At 28.6% G+C, this 20,937-nt stretch overlaps 1 protein-coding gene across 4 annotated transcripts in view; it reads left to right on the top strand.

Moving 5' to 3' along the window:
• LOC107452310 (diacylglycerol kinase theta) overlaps nt 1-20,937 on the top strand; it is a 97,883-nt gene that overhangs the window by 15,448 nt on the left and 61,498 nt on the right. For all 4 annotated transcript variants that reach the window (XM_087165939.1, XM_087165940.1, XM_087165941.1 and 1 more), the window contains exons 2-3: nt 6,352-6,431; nt 10,375-10,477. In XM_087165939.1, the coding sequence (XP_087022065.1) occupies nt 6,352-6,431; nt 10,375-10,477 (183 nt within the window). The remainder of the gene's footprint in view (nt 1-6,351; nt 6,432-10,374; nt 10,478-20,937) is intronic.

The following is a 20,937-nucleotide window of genomic DNA, read 5'->3' as shown; positions in this document are numbered from 1 at the left end:
CATTTTTTGATTGTTGTTGTTGTTGTTGCTCATTTACGTCGCACTAGAGCTGCACAATGGGCTATTGGCGACGGTCTGGGAAACATCCCTGAGGATGATCCGAAGACATTCCATCACAATTTTGATCCTCTGCGGAGGGGATGGCTCCCCCGCTTCGGCAGCCCGACGACCTGCGCGCGAAGTCGAGCACTTTACGGTAGAACAGTTTAACGAGGACCAGTATCGCACACCCTCGGTCCCTACGCAGGCTGATCCAAGTGGTCACCCACCCGCACACTGACCGCAGCCAGTGATGCTTGACTTCGGTGATCTCCTGGGAACCGTGTCTTAACGATCAGTCCACTGCGGGACTCATTTTTTGAAAACCCCTTTTTATTTCCATCTCTTGAATGCACTTCACATATCGAGGAAACACCAGATTATTTATGTGGCATGCATCTTATAAACATAATTCTTGTATCGGATTGACGAAATTATGTTGCTATTAAAATCTGTAAAATTTGAAATTTATTGTTAGTCCTTGTTTTAAAAGAAAATTGAAAGTTAAAAAAATAATTTTAAAATATCTCAGCGTAAAAAAATATCTCTCTAAATTATATCATTATTTCTTCGTTGTTCATTTCTTGAAAACCCCTTTTTATTTCCATCTCTTGAATGCACTTCACATATCGAGGAAACACCAGATTATTTATGTGGCATGCATCTTATAAACATAATTCTTGTATCGGATTGACGAAATTATGTTGCTATTAAAATCTATAAAATTTGAAATTTATTGTTAGTCCTTGTTTTAAAAGAAAATTGAAAGTTAAAAAAATAATTTTAAAATATCTCAGCGTAAAAAAATATCTCTCTAAATTATATCATTATTTCTTCGTTGTTCATTTCTTGAAAACCCCTTTTTATTTCCATCTCTTGAATGCACTTCACATATCGAGGAAACACCAGATTATTTATGTGGCATGCATCTTATAAACATAATTCTTGTATCGGATTGACGAAATTATGTTGCTATTAAAATCTATAAAATTTGAAATTTATTGTTAGTCCTTGTTTTAAAAGAAAATTGAAAGTTAAAAAAATAATTTTAAAATATCTCAGCGTAAAAAAATATCTCTCTAAATTATATCATTATTTCTTCGTTGTTCATTTTTTGAAAACCCCTTTTTATTTCCATCTCTTGAATGCACTTCACATATCGAGGAAACACCAGATTATTTATGTGGCATGCATCTTATAAACATAATTCTTGTATCGGATTGACGAAATTATGTTGCTATTAAAATCTGTAAAATTTGAAATTTATTGTTAGTCCTTGTTTTTAAAAAAAATTGAAAGTTAAAAAAATAATTTTAAAAATATCTCAGCGTAAAAAAATATCTCTCTAAATTATATCATTATTTCTTCGTTGTTCATTTTTTGAAAACCCCTTTTTACTTCCATCTCTTGAATGCACTTCGCATATCGAGGAAAAGCGAGATTGTTTATGTTGCATGCATCTTATAAACATAATTTTTGTAACTTTAATTGGGGTCTCTTCTTTTAAGCATTCGCTTCCCTTTTGGTATAAGTGGACTCGCCTTCGCCGAGCGTCGTAGGCGCACATCGACTGAATTCCGTTTTGACTACCCCCCTCTTTTTTCTGCAATCAATAAACCCATTCACTACCACAACGTCATTCACGCTATAGAAAGGGCAAATATAGCGTACGAGAATGCGATTTTTTTTTTATTTGTTGAGATATATAAAAATGTACTGTCTTCACATTATTAGTTTTTCCTTTTGAGTCATAAAAAAGGATTTGATATTAAAAAAACTTTGACCCTCTTTATTTGAAACTGAGATTGGTACTAGAAAAAAAAAAGTCGCACTGGTAGTCAAATAATGTAATGTATTCAGGCAGTCTGTTTCATTTGGTAACGCTAATATATGAATAAAACATGTTTAAATACTAGACATGTGTTTAAAATTAAAAAAAATTTTTTTCGATTTTTTTTCTTTCAAAAGACTTGGAGAACACCTTTTAAGGATAAAAGAATATGAAAGTATGTGTGGAATAATTCCAAAATTAAACTATTAATAAACGTATTTGTGTGAAATTTTTAATATTTTTAATTTCAATCCGAAAAAATGATAAGTTGAACTTCTCGCTCATGCGATCAGGTTTTAATCTAAAACTTCGCATTAAGCATAATTTTTTTTATTAATTTCGAGAAATGTATTGAGTTGGTGTAGTTGGAAAAATATTTTAGCGGATGAAATTAAAACAAAGCAAGTAAAGCTAATGTAAAATGAATGATGCAAACATCGTTTGTAAAAGTGAAAAAACATCACTGTTAAAAATTTGGAACTTGTTAAACCTTAATATTGTTCAAATTCGCTGCAACTTAATTATGGTGCTAAGGTGAACTAGTTATCATACTGTCATACAATACTATGTATCAATTGAAACAAAATTATAATTCAATTTCGATATTTATCATTGCTTTTGATTAATTTATATTTGAAGATTCAATTGAATTGCGTTTCAAGATACCGATATTATGGTTCGATTTGACAACTTATCACAGCTGAAGATAATTTAAGTTTGGAAATACAAATGAATAATGTTCCAAGTTACCAATATTAAGAAAATTGCCAATAAGCCAATAGCCAATGTTATGGTTCAATTAGACAACTTATCTCTATTGTAAACAAATTTATGTTTGAAGATAAAAGGTATACATTTGATAAGGTACTTTAATAAAAAAAATAATGATAAAAACATTTTTTGGGGTAAAATCATAAATGATATTAAATCGAATTATTTAAAATAATGTAATTATCATTCTTACCTACTTATCTCTTAAATGAATGACTGGCTTAATTTAAAAATGAGATGCATATAAAAAATTTTGAACTTAGAACAGAAAATGAAAAAAGCATGCTTATTAAAATAAATAAAGTACAATGTGATTAATTGAGCCGAAGTAGTTTAGAAGATTAAGCAGTCAAATTCCAATGAAGTGAACTGGTTTCGAATCCCAGCGACGGCTGATTGATTCGAATTCCTCACCCGGCTCGCACTGACCACAGTGCTGACATAGAATATCCTCAGTGGTAGACGGATCATGGGTTAGAGCCTCCTTGCGGTCACGCTAACCGTAGGGGGTTTCCGTGGTTTTCTTCACCATGTAACGCAAATGTGAGTTAGCACTATGCGGGTTAGTAATTGCATCAAAAAATCTCCACGAAAGCAAAAATTTCTCCCAAAACTTAATCCAAGAGTTCCCTTGTCTTCTGGATTGGGCTAAAAATTACAAGGCTATGGAGTTGAACATTGATAGTCGTAAACCCTAAATTGGGTCGGCTGCTCAGCGATGGTTATAAAATAAAATGTAATTAATTACTTTCTTATTTTAAGTTATTTAATGAGAATTTGTAGATTGCGATAACACACATATAAAAGAAACTGCTTTTATGTCCGGAACGGGATTCAAATCTTCACTATGAATCACATGATCTTAGTGATCATAACTTGATATGTCACTTAAAAGACACACCTGAATCACTCATGTCATAGTTATTAAATTTTCTTCGATATACGAAGCAAATTTTAATTTTTCCTAAAAGTAATGTGAGATTTATATTAATGATCATTCAAGCATCAACTTACAAGTAAATGATATTAAATGTTCATAAAACATTATGTATTTTCTTTTTTACTAAAGTGTAACATCTAAAATTCAATTATTTTTCAATTTTTTGCTTACTCTAATTATTTTTGGTCGTTAATAACAGATATTTTTTCCCCAACTACTTAAAAGTTTTTTTATGCTAAAAATTATTGAATGAAAAATCCCAATACATTTAACAGTTGTGAATCCCCAACTACAGACAAGTTCAATGATTTGTAGAAGGTTGAGATCACACAAATATAAAAAGAAAACTAAAATTTATGTCTGTAGCGTGATTTAATAATAACGTCAGTGACTGAACATATGATGTAATATAAAAATATAACCATATATTCGTCATAATAACGTCACGGTAATAACGGAATAACGTCAGTGACTGAACATATGATATAATATAAAAATATAATCATACATTCATCCAAGTAATAATAGTAGATGCGGTACGTCACTTAGTAGGCATTTCAGAATCACTTGCTCCGTGACAATCATCAAATTTTCATCTATTACGTAATTAGTTTTGTATAACAATCGGATATTAGTGCTAATGATAATTAGAGTACCAACTTGCCACTAAACCATAGTAAATATTTATAAAACAATATTTATTGCTTTACATAAATATAAAATTCAAGTATTTTCCATTTTTTTTTATTCTAAATAGTTTTGGTCATTGTTGTTCTCGTCAGCCATTAAGGCCGATAGGGTGCGATTGTTCTTGTCTTCCAGTGAAGCCATCTATGGACAAGAATTTGACTTCTGTCACACCCATACGTCACACCCGCTTATAGGGCAGACCCATTCATACAATACATCCATCCATTCATTCATTCAAAGATAGTAATTTTGACCTGAATCAGAGAGCGATAAATCTTCAATTCAGTACCCCCAGAGGTATTGATTTGTTATGGGAACATGGAGGACTTTGGGACAAGACAGATTTAACATGCCACACTAATCTCACTAAACTGGGCTGGAGTGGACAATTTTAATTACATGCTAAGTAGTAACTTATTACAAATCAGAAAGGTATATAAAGCCAATTTAATTTCAATTCATCATTGGAGAATAAATATTGACACACATTAATTAAATTACTAATTTGTAATAGAGGATTTTGCTATGCTCAAAAAGGCATTTTAAATGCAAAACACTACATTTCAAAAATATTATTCAATTTGGTTTATTTATTAAATGTGTTGAATTTTTATTTTTATTTTCTAATACAAAATTGAAATGACATTATTAAATGTATATTGAGGCGCAGTTCTGGTAGTTCTATCAATCGCTGACAATGAAAACTAGGTAACTATTTTTTCTCGTTTGATTTGAAAAAAATTTCTTTCTGGAAAAATGAAAGATTCATGTAAAAGAACTACATCTTTTTTTAAAATTTGTTATTTCTTTATTAAGAATTGAATATCATAATCTCCAAAATCTATAAACAACTTCCACTCCACCAACCTAATGCACAACATTGTCTTTCTTTTTTTCTAAAAAGGAACCAGTGAAAGAACGCTTAAGCTTCTCTTGCCTTTTAAAAAATCATATTAATTTCAAAATTCATAATTTTAGTTAAATGACAGTGTCAACATATTTGCAACTAATTGCAAATTATGTAAAAAAATTGTAGAGAGCTTACATAATATTGTTTTAAAGTTTTGGAGGTTCAAATAACAAATAGTAAGAAGACCAAGTGAAGGAACAGCTCTTACCAGTGAAGGAACACAAAATTTCCCAGTTAAGGAACACTTAATTTTGGTTTTTTTAAAATGCTCTTTATGAATTTACATGCCATAAAAATATCTAAAAACAAGCCTATTCTTGAAATTATAACCTGCAAATACTTGGAAAATGTTGACTTTTTTTTGTAATCATGAATTGAAAAGTAAAGTGTCAACATATTAACACATACTTTTCATTCACTGGGAAATCCATGCCCAGTAAAGGAACGTGCCTGTTCCTTCAATGGTTAGAAGTTGCTTTTTGTATTTTTGACTTACTTGTGATGCAAAACGTCACTAAAGGTGCAAGAAAATTAAAGTTTCTTTTTCATTTTCATTAACTTAGAAAAAATCCAGTAAAGGAACACTTGTTTCTTCACTGTTTTTTCATCGTTTGGTGATCCAGTGAAAAAACACCCCTTATCTCAGTACTTCATTATGCTATGATGCTTAAAAAAATAAAACGTAACTTCAATAACTATATTTTGAATTCTCTTTTTCACAGTGAGAAAAATAAAACTATTAAATGCAATTAATTCCACTTCAAACATATAAATACAAACACTCACCTTATAATTTTTTCAAAGAAACAAGGTGTTGCAGAGATAATAAAAAATTCAAAATTTTTCCAGAGAAGTCTATTTGACCAGGTAATCGAAAACATTGCTAAATGACTTCCTATTGTTTGTTTGTATCAGTAAGCTATTGTTACCAATCAATCTAAAGAAAAACTTTCAAATTCTTATTTTTAATCAATATATATGAAATGTTCCTTCACTGGTTGTTTTACCCTAATAATTAAAAAAAATTGAAATTTCATCTACAAAAATTTGTTTTAACGCCCTGCAAAAGCACGTACGACACTTATATTTCAATGCAAGTGCCTTATTATGCAATGATATTTTTTTAAAAATGAATATTTGATGTACTAACATGAGTTTTTTTCCTTCTAGTTTGTAATTTCGTTGTTCATGAACGTTGTGTGAAAACTGTAGTGTCTCCGTGTTCAACAATTACTCCATATATAATTAAAGTAAGTATCTTTTGTCATTTCATTATATTTTTATAAGTTAACAAAGTAATTGCATGCTACTATAATATAAGAGGGATTTTTATTATAAAAATATGTAATCATTGTCATTACCTGGATCCTTTTTGCGAAACAGTTGGAATAAATAAATAAATTTATTAAATGTATTTTGTTTATTTTCTGCTTCAAGCCTTTAAAAAAAATGCATTTTTCGAAACTCACAATAGAAAAAAGTTTCATTAGTAACGATTCTTATTTTGTACATTAGCATTGTATCATTTTCAACGAAAGGTTTTTCTGTTCTATAAATTACTTTTCAGTGTTAAGATAAATTCAGATTTGTTATAACAAACTCAAAATTGAATTTTTTCATGTCTAATATTTTTTTCGTAATACTTTTAAAATACAATAAATAATTGCAGTGATTATCATATGAAATAAATAGAGAGACATATTTTATACAGCAACAAAAATAGTAATATAATTTGAAAATGAAATTATGATTTAAGGTACTTGATTTTAAATTACGTAATTTTAAAAATAAGATTCAAGGGACTCAGTTTAAAACGGGTGAATAATTATTCAATAACTAAATAGTGAATAATTATTCAAAAACAAAACAGAAACAAACAAACAGAAAGGAATTATAAATGTTATTTCCGGTAATTTTAGAGAAAAAAAAATAGATTTTCATCAAAATACCATATGATTTTGCATACAGTACTGATCTTCAATTAAAATTCATTGCTTTTTTTGCCTTTGTTTCACCTAAAACATATAAATCACAATTCTTTAATGCGCAAATCAAGACACTTTAAAAAATTTTACCGTCAGATAACGGTTAGTGACCAATAAAAAACTTTCCACTCTCTGTAAAGATAAAATTATGCCCAGTCACCGTAAAAATAAAATTATGCAGATAATGCTATTATAACCATAAAGTTACAAGTCTATTTGGAATTTTTTTTGCAAAATATATTTCTACTGATTTTTAATTAACATTACGTTCGTTAAAGTTATTGACAGTTTGGGATTTGACGTTGCTAAAGATTCGGGAAATTTGTCAAGGTGAACTACTGAGCGAGTTAATGTATTGCAGTGATGTCATTTGTCGAGAATCCATATGATTACTAATGAAGAGGGGGAGCGTGTTCTTTGATGATGGTTGGGATCGAACCCGGGATCTTTGCACTCCCATAACAATATGATATAGGAAACAATTTATAGTTGTCTATGAGAGACTAAATTATTTGAAATTTTATTGATGATAAGAGTAATTTATTTAGATTAATTAAAATCGTCAGTTTTGGTTACGTAGGGTTATGTTCGGTTAATATGCATTCAAAATATCAATATAGTTTGAAACGAATTTGAATTTAGTAGAAACTGAAATTTACTTATTTTATTAATTTATATTTATTCTAATATCTTTCTTTCATCACAACTTCATGTAAAAGTAATTACTGGTAAGGCAAAAGTGAAAACAAAATTTTAATTTGAAAATTACAGAAAAACAGAATTGTTTAACTACATAATTCCAAGCATAATTTAAAATAATTAAGATACTGACATAATCTTAAATGATGTTATAATGTAAATAATGAATTTGAAGCTTACTATGAATAATTTTCAGTGGTTGATAAAGTGAAAGGTTTAAATTTTGACATTTATTCTGCTTGGCATATCTTTTAGGAATAAGCATAATTTCATTACTGTAAATAAAAATAAAATGAAAACAATTAAAAAGCAACTAATATTAACATGCTTTGGAACTACAATGCAATCTTATCAAAATTAATTGACAGTTTCGCTCACACAGGTTTTTCAAAACAACTTGTCCTTGAACGATTAATGAAACAAACAATTTAATTGCTAATAATATATTTTTAATCCTCTCGAAAATATTAGAAATGTTAAATCATTTTAACATTCGTCTGAAATAGAACACATTTTTTTTACTCTTATATTTTATGTTTAAAGATTATTAAAAATAATCTGCAAATAACTGATCCATTAAAAATTATACAGATTTTAAAAGTTTACTACAATGTTCCTAATTATGGAAACAAAAGTTCTATTATTTAGTCATTAAGTTATCTTAGTTAAAATTGAAAACAAATATTTTAAAAACAATAAAAAACGAATAAATTGCATAATATTCTTTAACAATTATAAGAAAAGATTATTTTTATGTAGTCACATACTCAATGAACACATGGAACGTTTTGAAATTTTTTTAATTTCATTCCAAATTATTATTTTAAATTATAAAAAGACGCCTTTTTTTTGAACAAATGATTACATAAAAGACCCATTTAAAAAACGATTTATCCATTATTTCCAGCGATTTAATAATGACTATTACTAAACGATAAATATACAAAATTTATCATTCAGTTTTTAAGTGGAAAGAAAAATTTTGGTTCGCGATTAGTAGCATCGCAATTGTTTCTTAGTTTTGCAAAATTAATTAATAAATTTTAATGTATATTATTTAAAAGAAAATGTAAATTCAGAAATTTCCCTCAATTTAACGTTATTGGTCAAAACATTTGGCAGCGATTTTGTACAAGTCTCCACCAGGTCTCTTTGCGTTCTATCATTTAACTTGACGAATACTGGACAGTTTCCCTGTTCTTGAATTCAGTTTAAGAAGGTCATTTCACATTTTTTGCTTAAAATCTGTGTTATTCAATTTCTGCTTCATAATAAACAGCAGAACCAGTTTTTCTTAGAAATTCTAAAGCAGTTTTAGATTTTAGTTAAGCTGCCAAATAAGTATGTTACGCTTGCTTTTAAAAATCCTTCTGCCATTCGTTAACATTGCTACTAGCTTATTTTACCAGGATTTTCTCGAAACATTTCGTAACATTTTTGAAACATTTTCTCAAAAACTACGACTTTAAAAAATTTGTATTACTTTATACATAACCATTATATTATTTAGATTAATTTAATAAGACCTTTTGTCAAAACCTTCGTTTAAAAAAATTTTATTAATACAAATGTGGTGTACTTTTGGCGTTTTCTTCAAAAAATTTCGTTCTATACCAAACAATTACTTTAAAAGAAACTTAACTAAAATTAAAAAGGACTCTCATTAACATTAACTCTCATCTAACTATAAAAAGTATACTATTAGAGAAAAGTTTCAAATGTATATCTATTAATAACTTTAATTATTAAAAACTATTCTTTAAAATTTTTAAGAAGCGTGATATAAAACGATACTTTTAACATTACGGTTACAGCGATTTTCCGCGTGAAATTACCCCCTTAGTGAAGTGGTGGACAAACGGAGATGAAAGCAAAAACTGGAAAGCTTTTGCATCATTTTCGATCTGCTGAACTACATCCTCACTGCGCAATATTCAACTGACCAGTTATTACTATTTCGCGCATGCCCTGTGTTGATCTAGTAAAATGAAAGAAGTTAACTTAAGACTACCAAATATTCCCAAATCTTGAGGATGTTTGGTCGCCTTGTCCTCGAATTTTAACAGTTGTCTTGAAAAGCTTTCCTACTTTTTGAGAACAGAAATTTTCTGCATATTTTATCATATGTTCTCAAGTACAAGACGTTATTTTTCCCTCCGTGTACTCATTCATTTCACCTGTGTTGAACAAATGGAGAATATTATCTGATATAACAATACTGCTGAGAAAAGAAATAAAATTTGATGAAGAGGGTTCTGCACGTGATATTAGTTATCAATTTTAAAAACAGACATATTTGCTGCACAAATTACTATTTTCCCTTAATATATCGGTGCTCTCGAATTTGTAAATTTTTTTGAGTACACTGCGCTGATTTGTTCTTAAGTTATGGTTTACAAATCTGGTACACTAGTTAACTACTTTGAGTGAAAATCCCTGTAGTATTTAATACCTATTTAATGGCAACAGTATTTGAGTAATTCACATATAAATGTTTTTTTAAATGCAGAATCCTGTTCCTCACTGTTGGAGCGAACCGGGACATCTTAAAAGGAGGTTTTGTAATGTATGCAGAAAGAGAATTGAAGATAGCTGTGCAGTTAGATGTGAAGGTAAGTGATTATTTATTCAAAATTAACATTCCACATTTACTTACTTATTGTATCTTTTTCTAAAAGGGATGGCCAACACTTCCAAGCAAAGAGAGAAAGTCTTCGCAGGAGTTACCTTAAACTAGAAATCTAATTCTTAGTAATGAACATCTTTCTTAATCCACCCCACTGCACAGTTTATGTTCGTTACTGTTCGTTTATGTTCTTCGGGCTACTAAAGTAACCCATGCAAAGGCCTCCTCTCTTCTAGGAAGTGTTAGTTAAAAACGTTTGAAATCTATTGAAAGAGTGTGAAGTTTTTCGCCTGATATTGACACTAACTTTCGTTTTTTTTTACTGGATATACCTAAATAATATTGTTTATGTTATTACAAATGTGTAATAATTATAAAAAATATAAGCTTCGCAATGCGATTATGCTTATTAGCAAATTATTTGTATTGATTTAAATGTGTAAGAAACTAAGGACAATTGTATGACTAAAACGAATGAAAAGTTAAATTGAATAAAATTTCATGATATTGCGTTGTTGATGTCGCAGGTGAGGGGGGGGGATCTAAAATCACGCGAAAAGTAACGAAGACATATATGCGCAACCAATGAATACGCCAAGAAAGTTAATCTAAAAATCATGAGTTTATTAATCGTTATTTCCCCTTAATTATTCAAAAACGTTTTTACCATGCCTTTCAAGTTTCAAATTTTAACTACAAGAAACGAATTAAGTTCATGAAATTGTATGTCCATAAAGAAATAAACCCTACTGTTTAGCAAGCGTTTTACTTCTTTTTATGACTTGTTTGAACTATAGATAGGTAAGAATATTTATCTATACATAGGGGCGCCATTTAGTTTGTATATTACGGCAAATTTTTGAATGTTTTGTAATAATTTATACCTACAATGAGAATGAAAGTATGGTCAAAACTTCCAAAATAAGGTTAAATTTATCGTGATTCTTTCTCTATGGGAACACCCAAAAGCATGGTACTTTTTATTGAAGAGCTTTGGCAATGATTTTGGTAAAATAAACAATAAAGTATGGTTTTATAATATGTGATAAAATTTGCTAAATGTGGTGAAACTTGTTAATTTTATCAGGTTGCCTTGGAGAGGGACATAATTATTTATTCAATTAAAATGAACTTCTCAATTTTGCCTTTTTTTTCTTCTAAAATGTGTGGTGATAAGAACTATTTTGAAAATCAGATTTTACCGTAAACCGTTACTATATGTGCTGAAAAATCACCAAATTATTGGTTTAAACAACGTACTTTTTGGTTTTATTAAGCAAAATTGTTTTTTTTTTTTTTTAAATCGGAAATATCATTATAATAGAATACGGTAATTTTATCAACTTTTTACTCTGAGGATGAATTCTCTCACAGAAAGTTTTCTGAAAGCTAACGTTTTTGCTTAATATAAATTAATTAAAAAACGATTAATTAAACGGAATCAATATTGATCCGCACTTTAAACCATGATATCTTTCAAATTCACTCCTACCGTAATACGATTTTGAATTGAATATGTTTCAGTCCAATTTGAAAAATCTAGTTAAAATGGTTTATTTGACATTATAATGCGATCAATTTAGCACCATATTCTGATTGCAGGAAATATATTTCTAAGTTCAAATATTTTTAAACTGTATTTTAAAATCAATCCTTTTTTGAAAAAAATAATTACTACTTTATCGCTATTATAAAGCTTTAGTTTGCCATTAGAATTCTTATTTATGCCACATTCTTTATGGCTTATTAAATAATTATTGAAGAAATACTGGAAACTACTGAATTTATTAAGTGCAAAATAGTCATTCGTTAAAGTTTGTCTTTAAAACTGCTGCTCGACGCAAATAAAGTTTGCCGTTCGTAAAGTATTGTCCAGGTTTAACAATTTTTATTTAATTTAGCTTAATAATGCTTGTAATTTTCAAAAACCGTTTAAAATAGGTTTACAACATAGAAAAATTATTGTTACATAAAATCTATAAAATCAATTACAAAAAGAAAACTCTCGGTAAAGTCATAATATTGTTTTATATAAATTCAAAATTTTTTACATTTAAAGTATTTCGGTTTTAATAATCAAAGTTTACACATGAAATAACAATTCGTTTAGGTTGTTTATAACTTTCTGCTCAAAATATAATTTAAATAAATAATATATTATTCTTAGTAAACGTTGTAAGGTTATGAATACTATAGAACTTAAATGTTAAAGTTTTCCACGAACCATATACAAAATGTACTATAAAATTTAATGTTAAAAAGTTATTTTTTAAATAAAGGTTGGCCACATAATTTTTTGAAAGATCGGAAAATCGGACTCGGAAGACGCAGCCTAGTGGCTTAATCAGAAACCTAGTGGCTATTTCGCAGCCTAGTGGCTTAATCAGAAAAAAAAAGCAAAGACGAAACAACCAGAATATGATATAATATGCCGAGTTTCTGGTTTTATGGGAACACCAAAAATATCGGTGATATTTACCGAGCGCTTTGGTAAAGATTTTGGTAAAATTAACATTAAAATATGGTTTGAGAGTATGCCATAAAATTTGGTGAATGTAGTAAATTTATAATGATACCTTAGAGCATGGCATAAAAAACACTAATTCGGGTAAATTAATTTACCCGAATTAGTGTTTTTTAACGAAGTGTTTTTTACCCGAATTAGTGTAATAAGAACTATAATTTTTGAACTAAAAATTTCAAAATTTCCGGTAAACCGTTAACTGAAAAATTACCAAATTGATAGTTTAAATCCGTGATAGCGGATCTCGCTAATGGTTTTCTAAAACCTAGTGGACTGCGCTGCTAACATCTTATTCCTCCTTGAGAAGAGTTGTTGAACTGCAAAGCAACCTTTGTGACTATCCCTCCTCCTATTCCAATAAAATCGTGGTCTCGCGAATAATAATCACCATAAACAAGTGTACAGTGTTCATTAGTTATGTTAATTAGCGCTTCTCCAATTTTTTGGTCAATTATGCAATTTTTATTTAATAGTAATTTTCTACGTGTTATAAACTTTTTACTTTTGCAATTTTAAAATATAATCTATGTTTAAACAATGAAAAAAACTTGTTGTTGTTGTGATATTTAGGGTTACAAGGGGCTTTTGAAGTTTTGAAAATCAGTCTAAATTTTAATTAGAACTATGCGATTTTTTCGAGAATATTGGTTAAATAAAAAGTCTAAAAAAATTTCAGTCGCCTTAAGAAGTTCTGGGTGATATACAAAATTTTAATTAAATTATATTTTAGTGGTTACATTTTTGTGAATTTTAACCCATTTTTATCAATTTATATTAACCAAATTTCTGCATATTGCTTAAGAAATATGCACAGAAAATGTTTGAACTTTTAACGTTCATCTACTGAAAAGTTAATAACTATACTGACTGGATGACGCGGTTGCCAAAAATCATGATTTTTTTTTCAAAACTCAAAATAGTATTTGATTTGAAGAATCACACCTTTAAGAATGTATTTATTAATTATATGAAAATATTTTAAGCTTAAATTAACATTTTTTTTACTAAGTATGTTCACATTAAATGTTATGAAAATTATGTTTGTTTAAATTAATGTTTTTTAAGATAACTCACAGCTGATTTAAATCAGCAATTTCTTTAAAAAAAAATCAAATGACTTAAATCACGGTTATATTCGAAATGCATTATTTTCTAGTTGTAAATCTAATCATGACTGTAATATCTCAAATTTAATTTCCGGCATAGCTTGGTATATTATATTTCGATGCATTTTTTGGCCAGTAAGATGCTTATCGCCGAGACAGTATATGATTTTCATAAATTGCACCCTTCACATGTCAATGAGAGCAGAGACCTACCTAGAAGCGCAATTCGCATGCTGTGAGGAGTGGGGGTTATCATTGAGGTAATAACTGGGAGCAGTCCGCCACTGCCCGTTTAAATACCGTATATTTTGGTTTTATTAACCAGAATTATGGGTTTTTTTTAAAACTAAAAAGGCTATTACCATTAAATGCATTTACCAGAAATTATTCCGTGTGATATGGAAAGACGGTTCACTATACTATGTATAAAGTTTACTATAATTATCATCTCAATTATCTCTAATTATCAGCCAATTATATTGCTCATGAGGGCAATATAATTGGCGATTTTCACCAATAGCCGTAATTCATCAATAAAATTGGAATAACAAAAATAAAAAATAAAGTTAATTAAAGGGCTTGCTCTTAACAATAAAAATATTTTACATACGAAACAAGAAATCATTGCAAATAATTAATTGCACAAATAAATAGTTAATTGCATGTAAACTTGCTTGTTTAAAATTATTATGTTAAGACTCTGCTTTAATTTTACTATGTTATATCTTACAATAAGATTTTTAAAGTCCATGATCAAAATAAAGAAGTATATGTTAATAAAGAACAAAACGCAAATAAAGAAAAGAATGCAAATAATGTTAATAAAGAAGAAAATGAAGAACTAATTATTTTGAATGATTGTACTAATGATTGTTTAGAAAATACTTTAGAATATAAAAATAAACACATTATTTGATACTTTACTTATAAAAATAAATAGATAAATTGATTTTATTTACAAATACTCTTTAATATAAGAGAGATAAAATTTCGTCTATATTTCTGAGTATTTAAGCGAAAAGTTGTCTAGTTATACAATCGCCCTAGGTTAACTCTATTTACTTTTGTCAAAGTTGTAAAAATATTATGATCTTGTGTTACAATGTACTTAAAGAGGCGCATCTCCAGTAAATTGCTGATTTCGTCTTGTGAAGGCAAGGTTTAATGCTACCTGCATACTGTCAAAACATTTCCCCCGCTATGATGAGAAGAACATAAACCATTGATTGCCTAAAATAGATCGCGTATACTGCAAACGTTGTAAAACATTTTTTTTTACAGTCTTAAATAGAAGTAAGATGTGGTAGTTGTCTTGGAGGTTTATTTCTCAAAATAAAAACAATTCATTTTGAAAATAACTCATTATGTTTGCTAAATGAATTAAACAGCATTCAAGTATGATTCGAATCTTCAGATTCTTTTTTTATCATCTAATTATTTTTTAAAAAAATATGCTTGTATTTTAAACTGTGTATATGTTACAAAGTTATTTTCGGTAACTGCGAATAATCATGGTCGGGTTAATAATAATGATGATAATATAAATAAAGATTATAATTTCGAGAAATAATCACATTAAAAAGTCATTATTATTATTATTAATGATGTTTGGGAATTATTAATGAAAGCATATAATTTTTAATAGCATTAGTAATTATTAATAACATCTATAGATATTAATAAAATGTTCTTTAATAACATACCTAATGATTAATAGCATCTGTAATTATTAACAAGATCTGTAACTATTATTGTGCTTTTATTGTGCTTGAAATCAGAAACTTGATATTTCAAGTATTCACCCTCTTTTAACCAAAATTAAGATTAAATAGTTTTGCTATTAAAGCTTGCTGGAGCAGGAACTATGAAAAAACTCAATTAAAGCACTTTGAAAAATAAGAATTAAAAAAAAAAAAAAGCAGAAGAACCGATTCCTTTTTAATAATTGTCTTAACAAGTAAAAACGAGAAATCCCCCCCCCCAAATCTTCGTCATTGTCACAACTGTTCATTTTTTCCTGTTTCACTTTTCCAATATAGGAATCAAAAGAAGTAATGTCAAACTTCAGAAAAAAAAAACTTTCCTAGCACAGTGTAACCGATTCTTTACTTTACCCGTAACATATGTATTAAAAGAGTTTAGATATAGCTATAAGTTCTTTGAATTTGTTACAAAATGTAATAAAAAGAAGTTTAATTTTACGTATATAATATTTTATTACTATTTTTGAAATAAAAATAAAGATTATAGCTGGTATATATGAACTTCTAAAGCGAAGTAAGGATAAGCAATTGTTAAAAACTTACACAAGTAGTACCTTTTAATGCTTACCCGTATTAATAAAACCGTTAAAGAATTTTCTGAAGTTATTACTTAATTTTTATCTCAATTCAAATCCTATTTTGAAGCTAATGCTTGCAACTGTGAAAGAATTAAAATAAGAAATATAGTTAACTATTATATTTATCAGAATTCAGTCGACTGTTTTAAACAAAAATAAACGAACACTTTATTAATAATAAAAAGAGAATGACGTCATTGTTGATTTTGGGACACATGAAAGCGGTCGGTTCTACATTTTCATTATATAGTTTATTTATATATTTACATAATTTTAATTATTATATTAGTTTATGTATTTACATACTTTTAATGAAGTATTTCTCATCCGTAAGAAGTATTTGTTTGCTTCATTCTATTACGTGTGAACAGTTTTGACGGAAATGTTGATACTTTAATCGTATATTTATCAATAATAGTTTATATCAATAATAGCCATTTCATAAAAAAAGAAAGATAGGTTAAAATAGGGAATAAATGATTAAATACGTAAATATTTTAATTTCTTATAATATTGAACCGTTTTTCTAAGTATTGTGATTCCCTCATGAATTGGACACCTGCAAGTGACGTCATCGTAGGCAAATCGTGGTATTTGTCAATTTAGAACCCAATCAGACTCGACACACACGTGACATCATTCACAGTTATCCAATTAAATCTAATTTAAATCACATGGTTAGACATAATTACTTTACTTCTTCTAAAGTTGCCAGTATCTAATTATATCCTTCTCAAATCATAATACATTTTTGGATTAAAAAAAATCGAGAAAAAATTATGCAAGCAATTAATTTTCTTTTTTTGCATTGACGCACGAATTTACTTCTAAAACTCAATCGCAAATTAAAATTATTTTAATGATTGCTATTTTTGGTAATCATTAAAATGATATCAGAATTGTCCAAGCTCATATTAAGTCAGTTTGATTATATTGTACTGAAACTCCTTGTTATTTTTTAATAGTACGTTCCACTGAATTTCCAGTATGATCTGTCTGACTATGGTCACTTAGTTGATATATTTTTCATACTTAGAATACTATTACTTAACGTAGAAATTAATCTAAGAATAAAAACAATTTCTTAAATATAAGAAAAATTAGTTCTGAAGACTTAGCTCTGAAATAACTTACTACTTATTTTAACAGTTTCTCTTTGCAAACTTCTTAGTTAGCTTAGTATAATTAGTATTCATTATCATATGCAGCAGAAAAATAAAGAAGAAAAAGCTTAATGCTTACAAAACAATCTTACTGGTAAGAGTTATTTGTAAGTATGGAACCTATGATTTCCATGTTTAACAATTATCACGCTGCTTTTTAATTCCAATGCTTGACTTGAAATACACTCTATAACAAAAAAATCGAAGCACCAAGAAGCAATCATCCGATTGCTTTGAAATTTCGTATGCATGAATGTTTTGTACAGATATGGCTGGAATGATGCCGACTGGGGACGCATAGTCTTTAGCGACGAATCCCGCTTCCAACTGTGTCCTGACGATCATCGAAGACGTGTTTGGAGACGCACAGGGTAGAGGGGGGATCCTGCCTTAACTATTGCACGCCACACCGGCCCTCAACAAGGCATTATGGTCTGGGGTGCCTTTGCCAGCCGGACCTCTTTGGTCGTCATTAGAGGTATACTTACTGCACAGCGGTACGTCGACGACATCCTAAGACCTGTTTTGCTACCGTTCCTTTTGTAGCACCCTGGGCTGGTTTTTCAGCAGGACAATGCCAGACCACATGTGGCACGTGTTGCTATGAACTGTCTGCGAGCTTGTCAAACTCTTCCTTGGCCTGCCAGATCACCAGATCTCTCTCCCATCCAGCATGTCTGAGATATGATGGGAAGGCGATTGCATCTGGCACGGATTGTTGATGACCTCGTTCGACAATTAGATCGAATTTGGCAGGAAATACCGCAAGAGACCATCCGGGAGCTTTATCGATCTATGCCACGCCGTGTGGCAGCTTGTATCCAGGCTAGAGGCGGTTCAACACCTTATTGAACTTGTTACTGTAACTCAGCAATAAATTATTCAATTGTTCTGAAATTTTGATCATTTACTATTCTGTACATTGTCTTCCTATCCACCAATTTTTGTTTCAATCGGACAACTCCTTCTTGGTGCGTCAATTTTTTTGTTATAGAGTGTATTTAGAAAAAATTGAAATAAGCATTAAAATGACAATTTATTAAATTATAATTTATTAAATTATAATTTATTATAGCAGTAATTCTAATATAGATGCATTTAAATACATGCTTATTTCTTCCCAACCACTTAGTGAGATTTTAGCTTAGTTTTTTCCCCTCTAATTTCAAAATTTAGAAATTTCTTTTACTATATTTTCTAAAATGGTAAATGAATAAATAATTTGCACGTTTAAAATCATAATGGTCGATATTAGTAGTTTTATTTTGATACAAACTTTATTTGTTTAAAAGAATTAAAATGTTTATTTTTTAATCAAATGAATATTTTTTCTCAATATATTTGATAAATCGATTTTTCAATTGATCAATTTTTTAAAAAAAATATTTTTTACCAATCAAAAAAATGTTTGTTTTTAAACATAAAACTTGTTTTACATTTAAATAGTAAATACGACAATTACCGACACCGATATTGATTCGATAAATTCCACAGCGAAAGTTAATGATCATTGAAAGTCAACAGTAAATTACACAGAGACTAGAAGCATTATTAAAAAAAATAAATAAAAATCATGCTTATATTTAAGAATACTTGTACATAAAATATCCTTTCTTTGATGATGTTGTAATTTTCTCATAGTTCTTACTTCAATATCAGTCACTTTAGAATTTTTTAATTTTCTGATTGAAAGAAAGGTGGGTTACTTAGAAAAATAGATTTATTTTCAAACATTTCATTAAATTTTGAATGAAAAATATCACCTTAAGCCAAAAAAGGATTTTGAATAAGATCTACATACTTGTAGAGTAAAAAAAATCAGCAGAAAAATAGATATATTTCCTTTTGTTGATAAAAAGTAGTTTTTAAAATTACATTTCTTTAATTTTTAAATCATTTATGTTTTTATGATCAAAATACACACGAATCACAATAGATCATTTTATTAACAAAATTAAAGATTAATTTTGTGTATTTTCAATATTGTTTGCAATGTTACTTATTCTTTTCTAAAATTACTATATTTCTTTAAGAATTATTTTGCTTATTGTTTGTATACAGTTATCATGTCTATGAAATTTGATACAGTTTCATTTAAATTATTCTTGTACAAAATATTTATAAAATAATTAATAATTCTTAGTTTGTATTTTGCATCTAGTAATTCTTTTCGAATTAAAAAATATACTATTTTTAATTAAAATATATGAAAATTGGCAGTTAAAGTTTATTTTGATCGCTTGAACATATCTACTATTTCTGCAATTAGTTTCATTTCATTTAAAAAAAATTAATTGGAATACTAATTTTAATTTTAAACAATAATTTTATTTGAACTTACTAACAAATATAAAAAAAGCTGCTTAACCTTTAAGTATAAAAAAGTAACCTATTTAAATTGATATTAGTAAGTTTAACTCCAAACATATGTATTTCTAAAAAGTAGAAAAGTGAAATATAAACTGTTAAGAGAATGTAGGAAATATTTATTATTATTTCGGGTCAAATAGTTAATTATTTTTCCATTTATAATCACTGTGACCGTCTATTGCTTTGTCATATTGGAGGAAAATGGAAAAAATATTTTATTTGACATATTTAAGACACGTTAGTGTTTCTTTTATGTTTTGTGAATTTTTTTTAACTGAGTAAAAGTAACACCATTATAGGTTTCAGATTGCGTTCCTGGATTGCAGCATGTTGTTTCAGCAAATAATTAAAATTTTTAATGCATAGTAGACATATTTGGGACGAGCGATATTTAATACTCTTGATTCCCCTATTTTATTATTAATTTCTTTATGTAAAATGTCATTTTTATTTCCAAAGCAATTTCTATTATATTATTGGACTTTCTTTGAGTTTGCAGTTTTTAGTTGTAGGTATAACAAGTATGCAACAAAAGTGACCTATTAATAATTGTACTTAATTTTGTTTAATATGATATACACTGAAGAGCCATTACATTATAACCACCATCCATCTATAACAATGGGCTCACCCAGGTTTTCATAGTTTCTCGTCCAGGAACAATGTTTCAAAGAACAATCCCTGCCGTCTGTAAGCTACTTGAACATAGTTGCAGACCAGGTTCACCCATTCATGGCAACAGTTTTTCCTGCGGAAGATGGTGTTTACCAACAGGATAAAGCACCATGTCATAAGGATCGAATCGTCGAGGAACATACCAGTGACTTTCAAGTCATGTCTTGGCCTCTAAATTCACCTGAACTTAATCCAATAGAGCATTTGTGGTCCTACCTGAAAAACCAAATTCGTGCTGCCACGCTACCCCCTCGCAATGTGAGAGAA

The sequence above is a fragment of the Parasteatoda tepidariorum genome, chromosome 6, assembly GCF_982258835.1.
Source record: "Parasteatoda tepidariorum strain Cologne lab strain chromosome 6, Ptep-v5.0, whole genome shotgun sequence".
In the NCBI taxonomy this organism is placed as follows: Eukaryota; Metazoa; Arthropoda; class Arachnida; order Araneae; family Theridiidae; genus Parasteatoda; species Parasteatoda tepidariorum.
The sequence above is the reverse complement of the archived record's forward strand: the minus strand, read 5'-3'. Positions and strand labels throughout refer to the sequence as shown.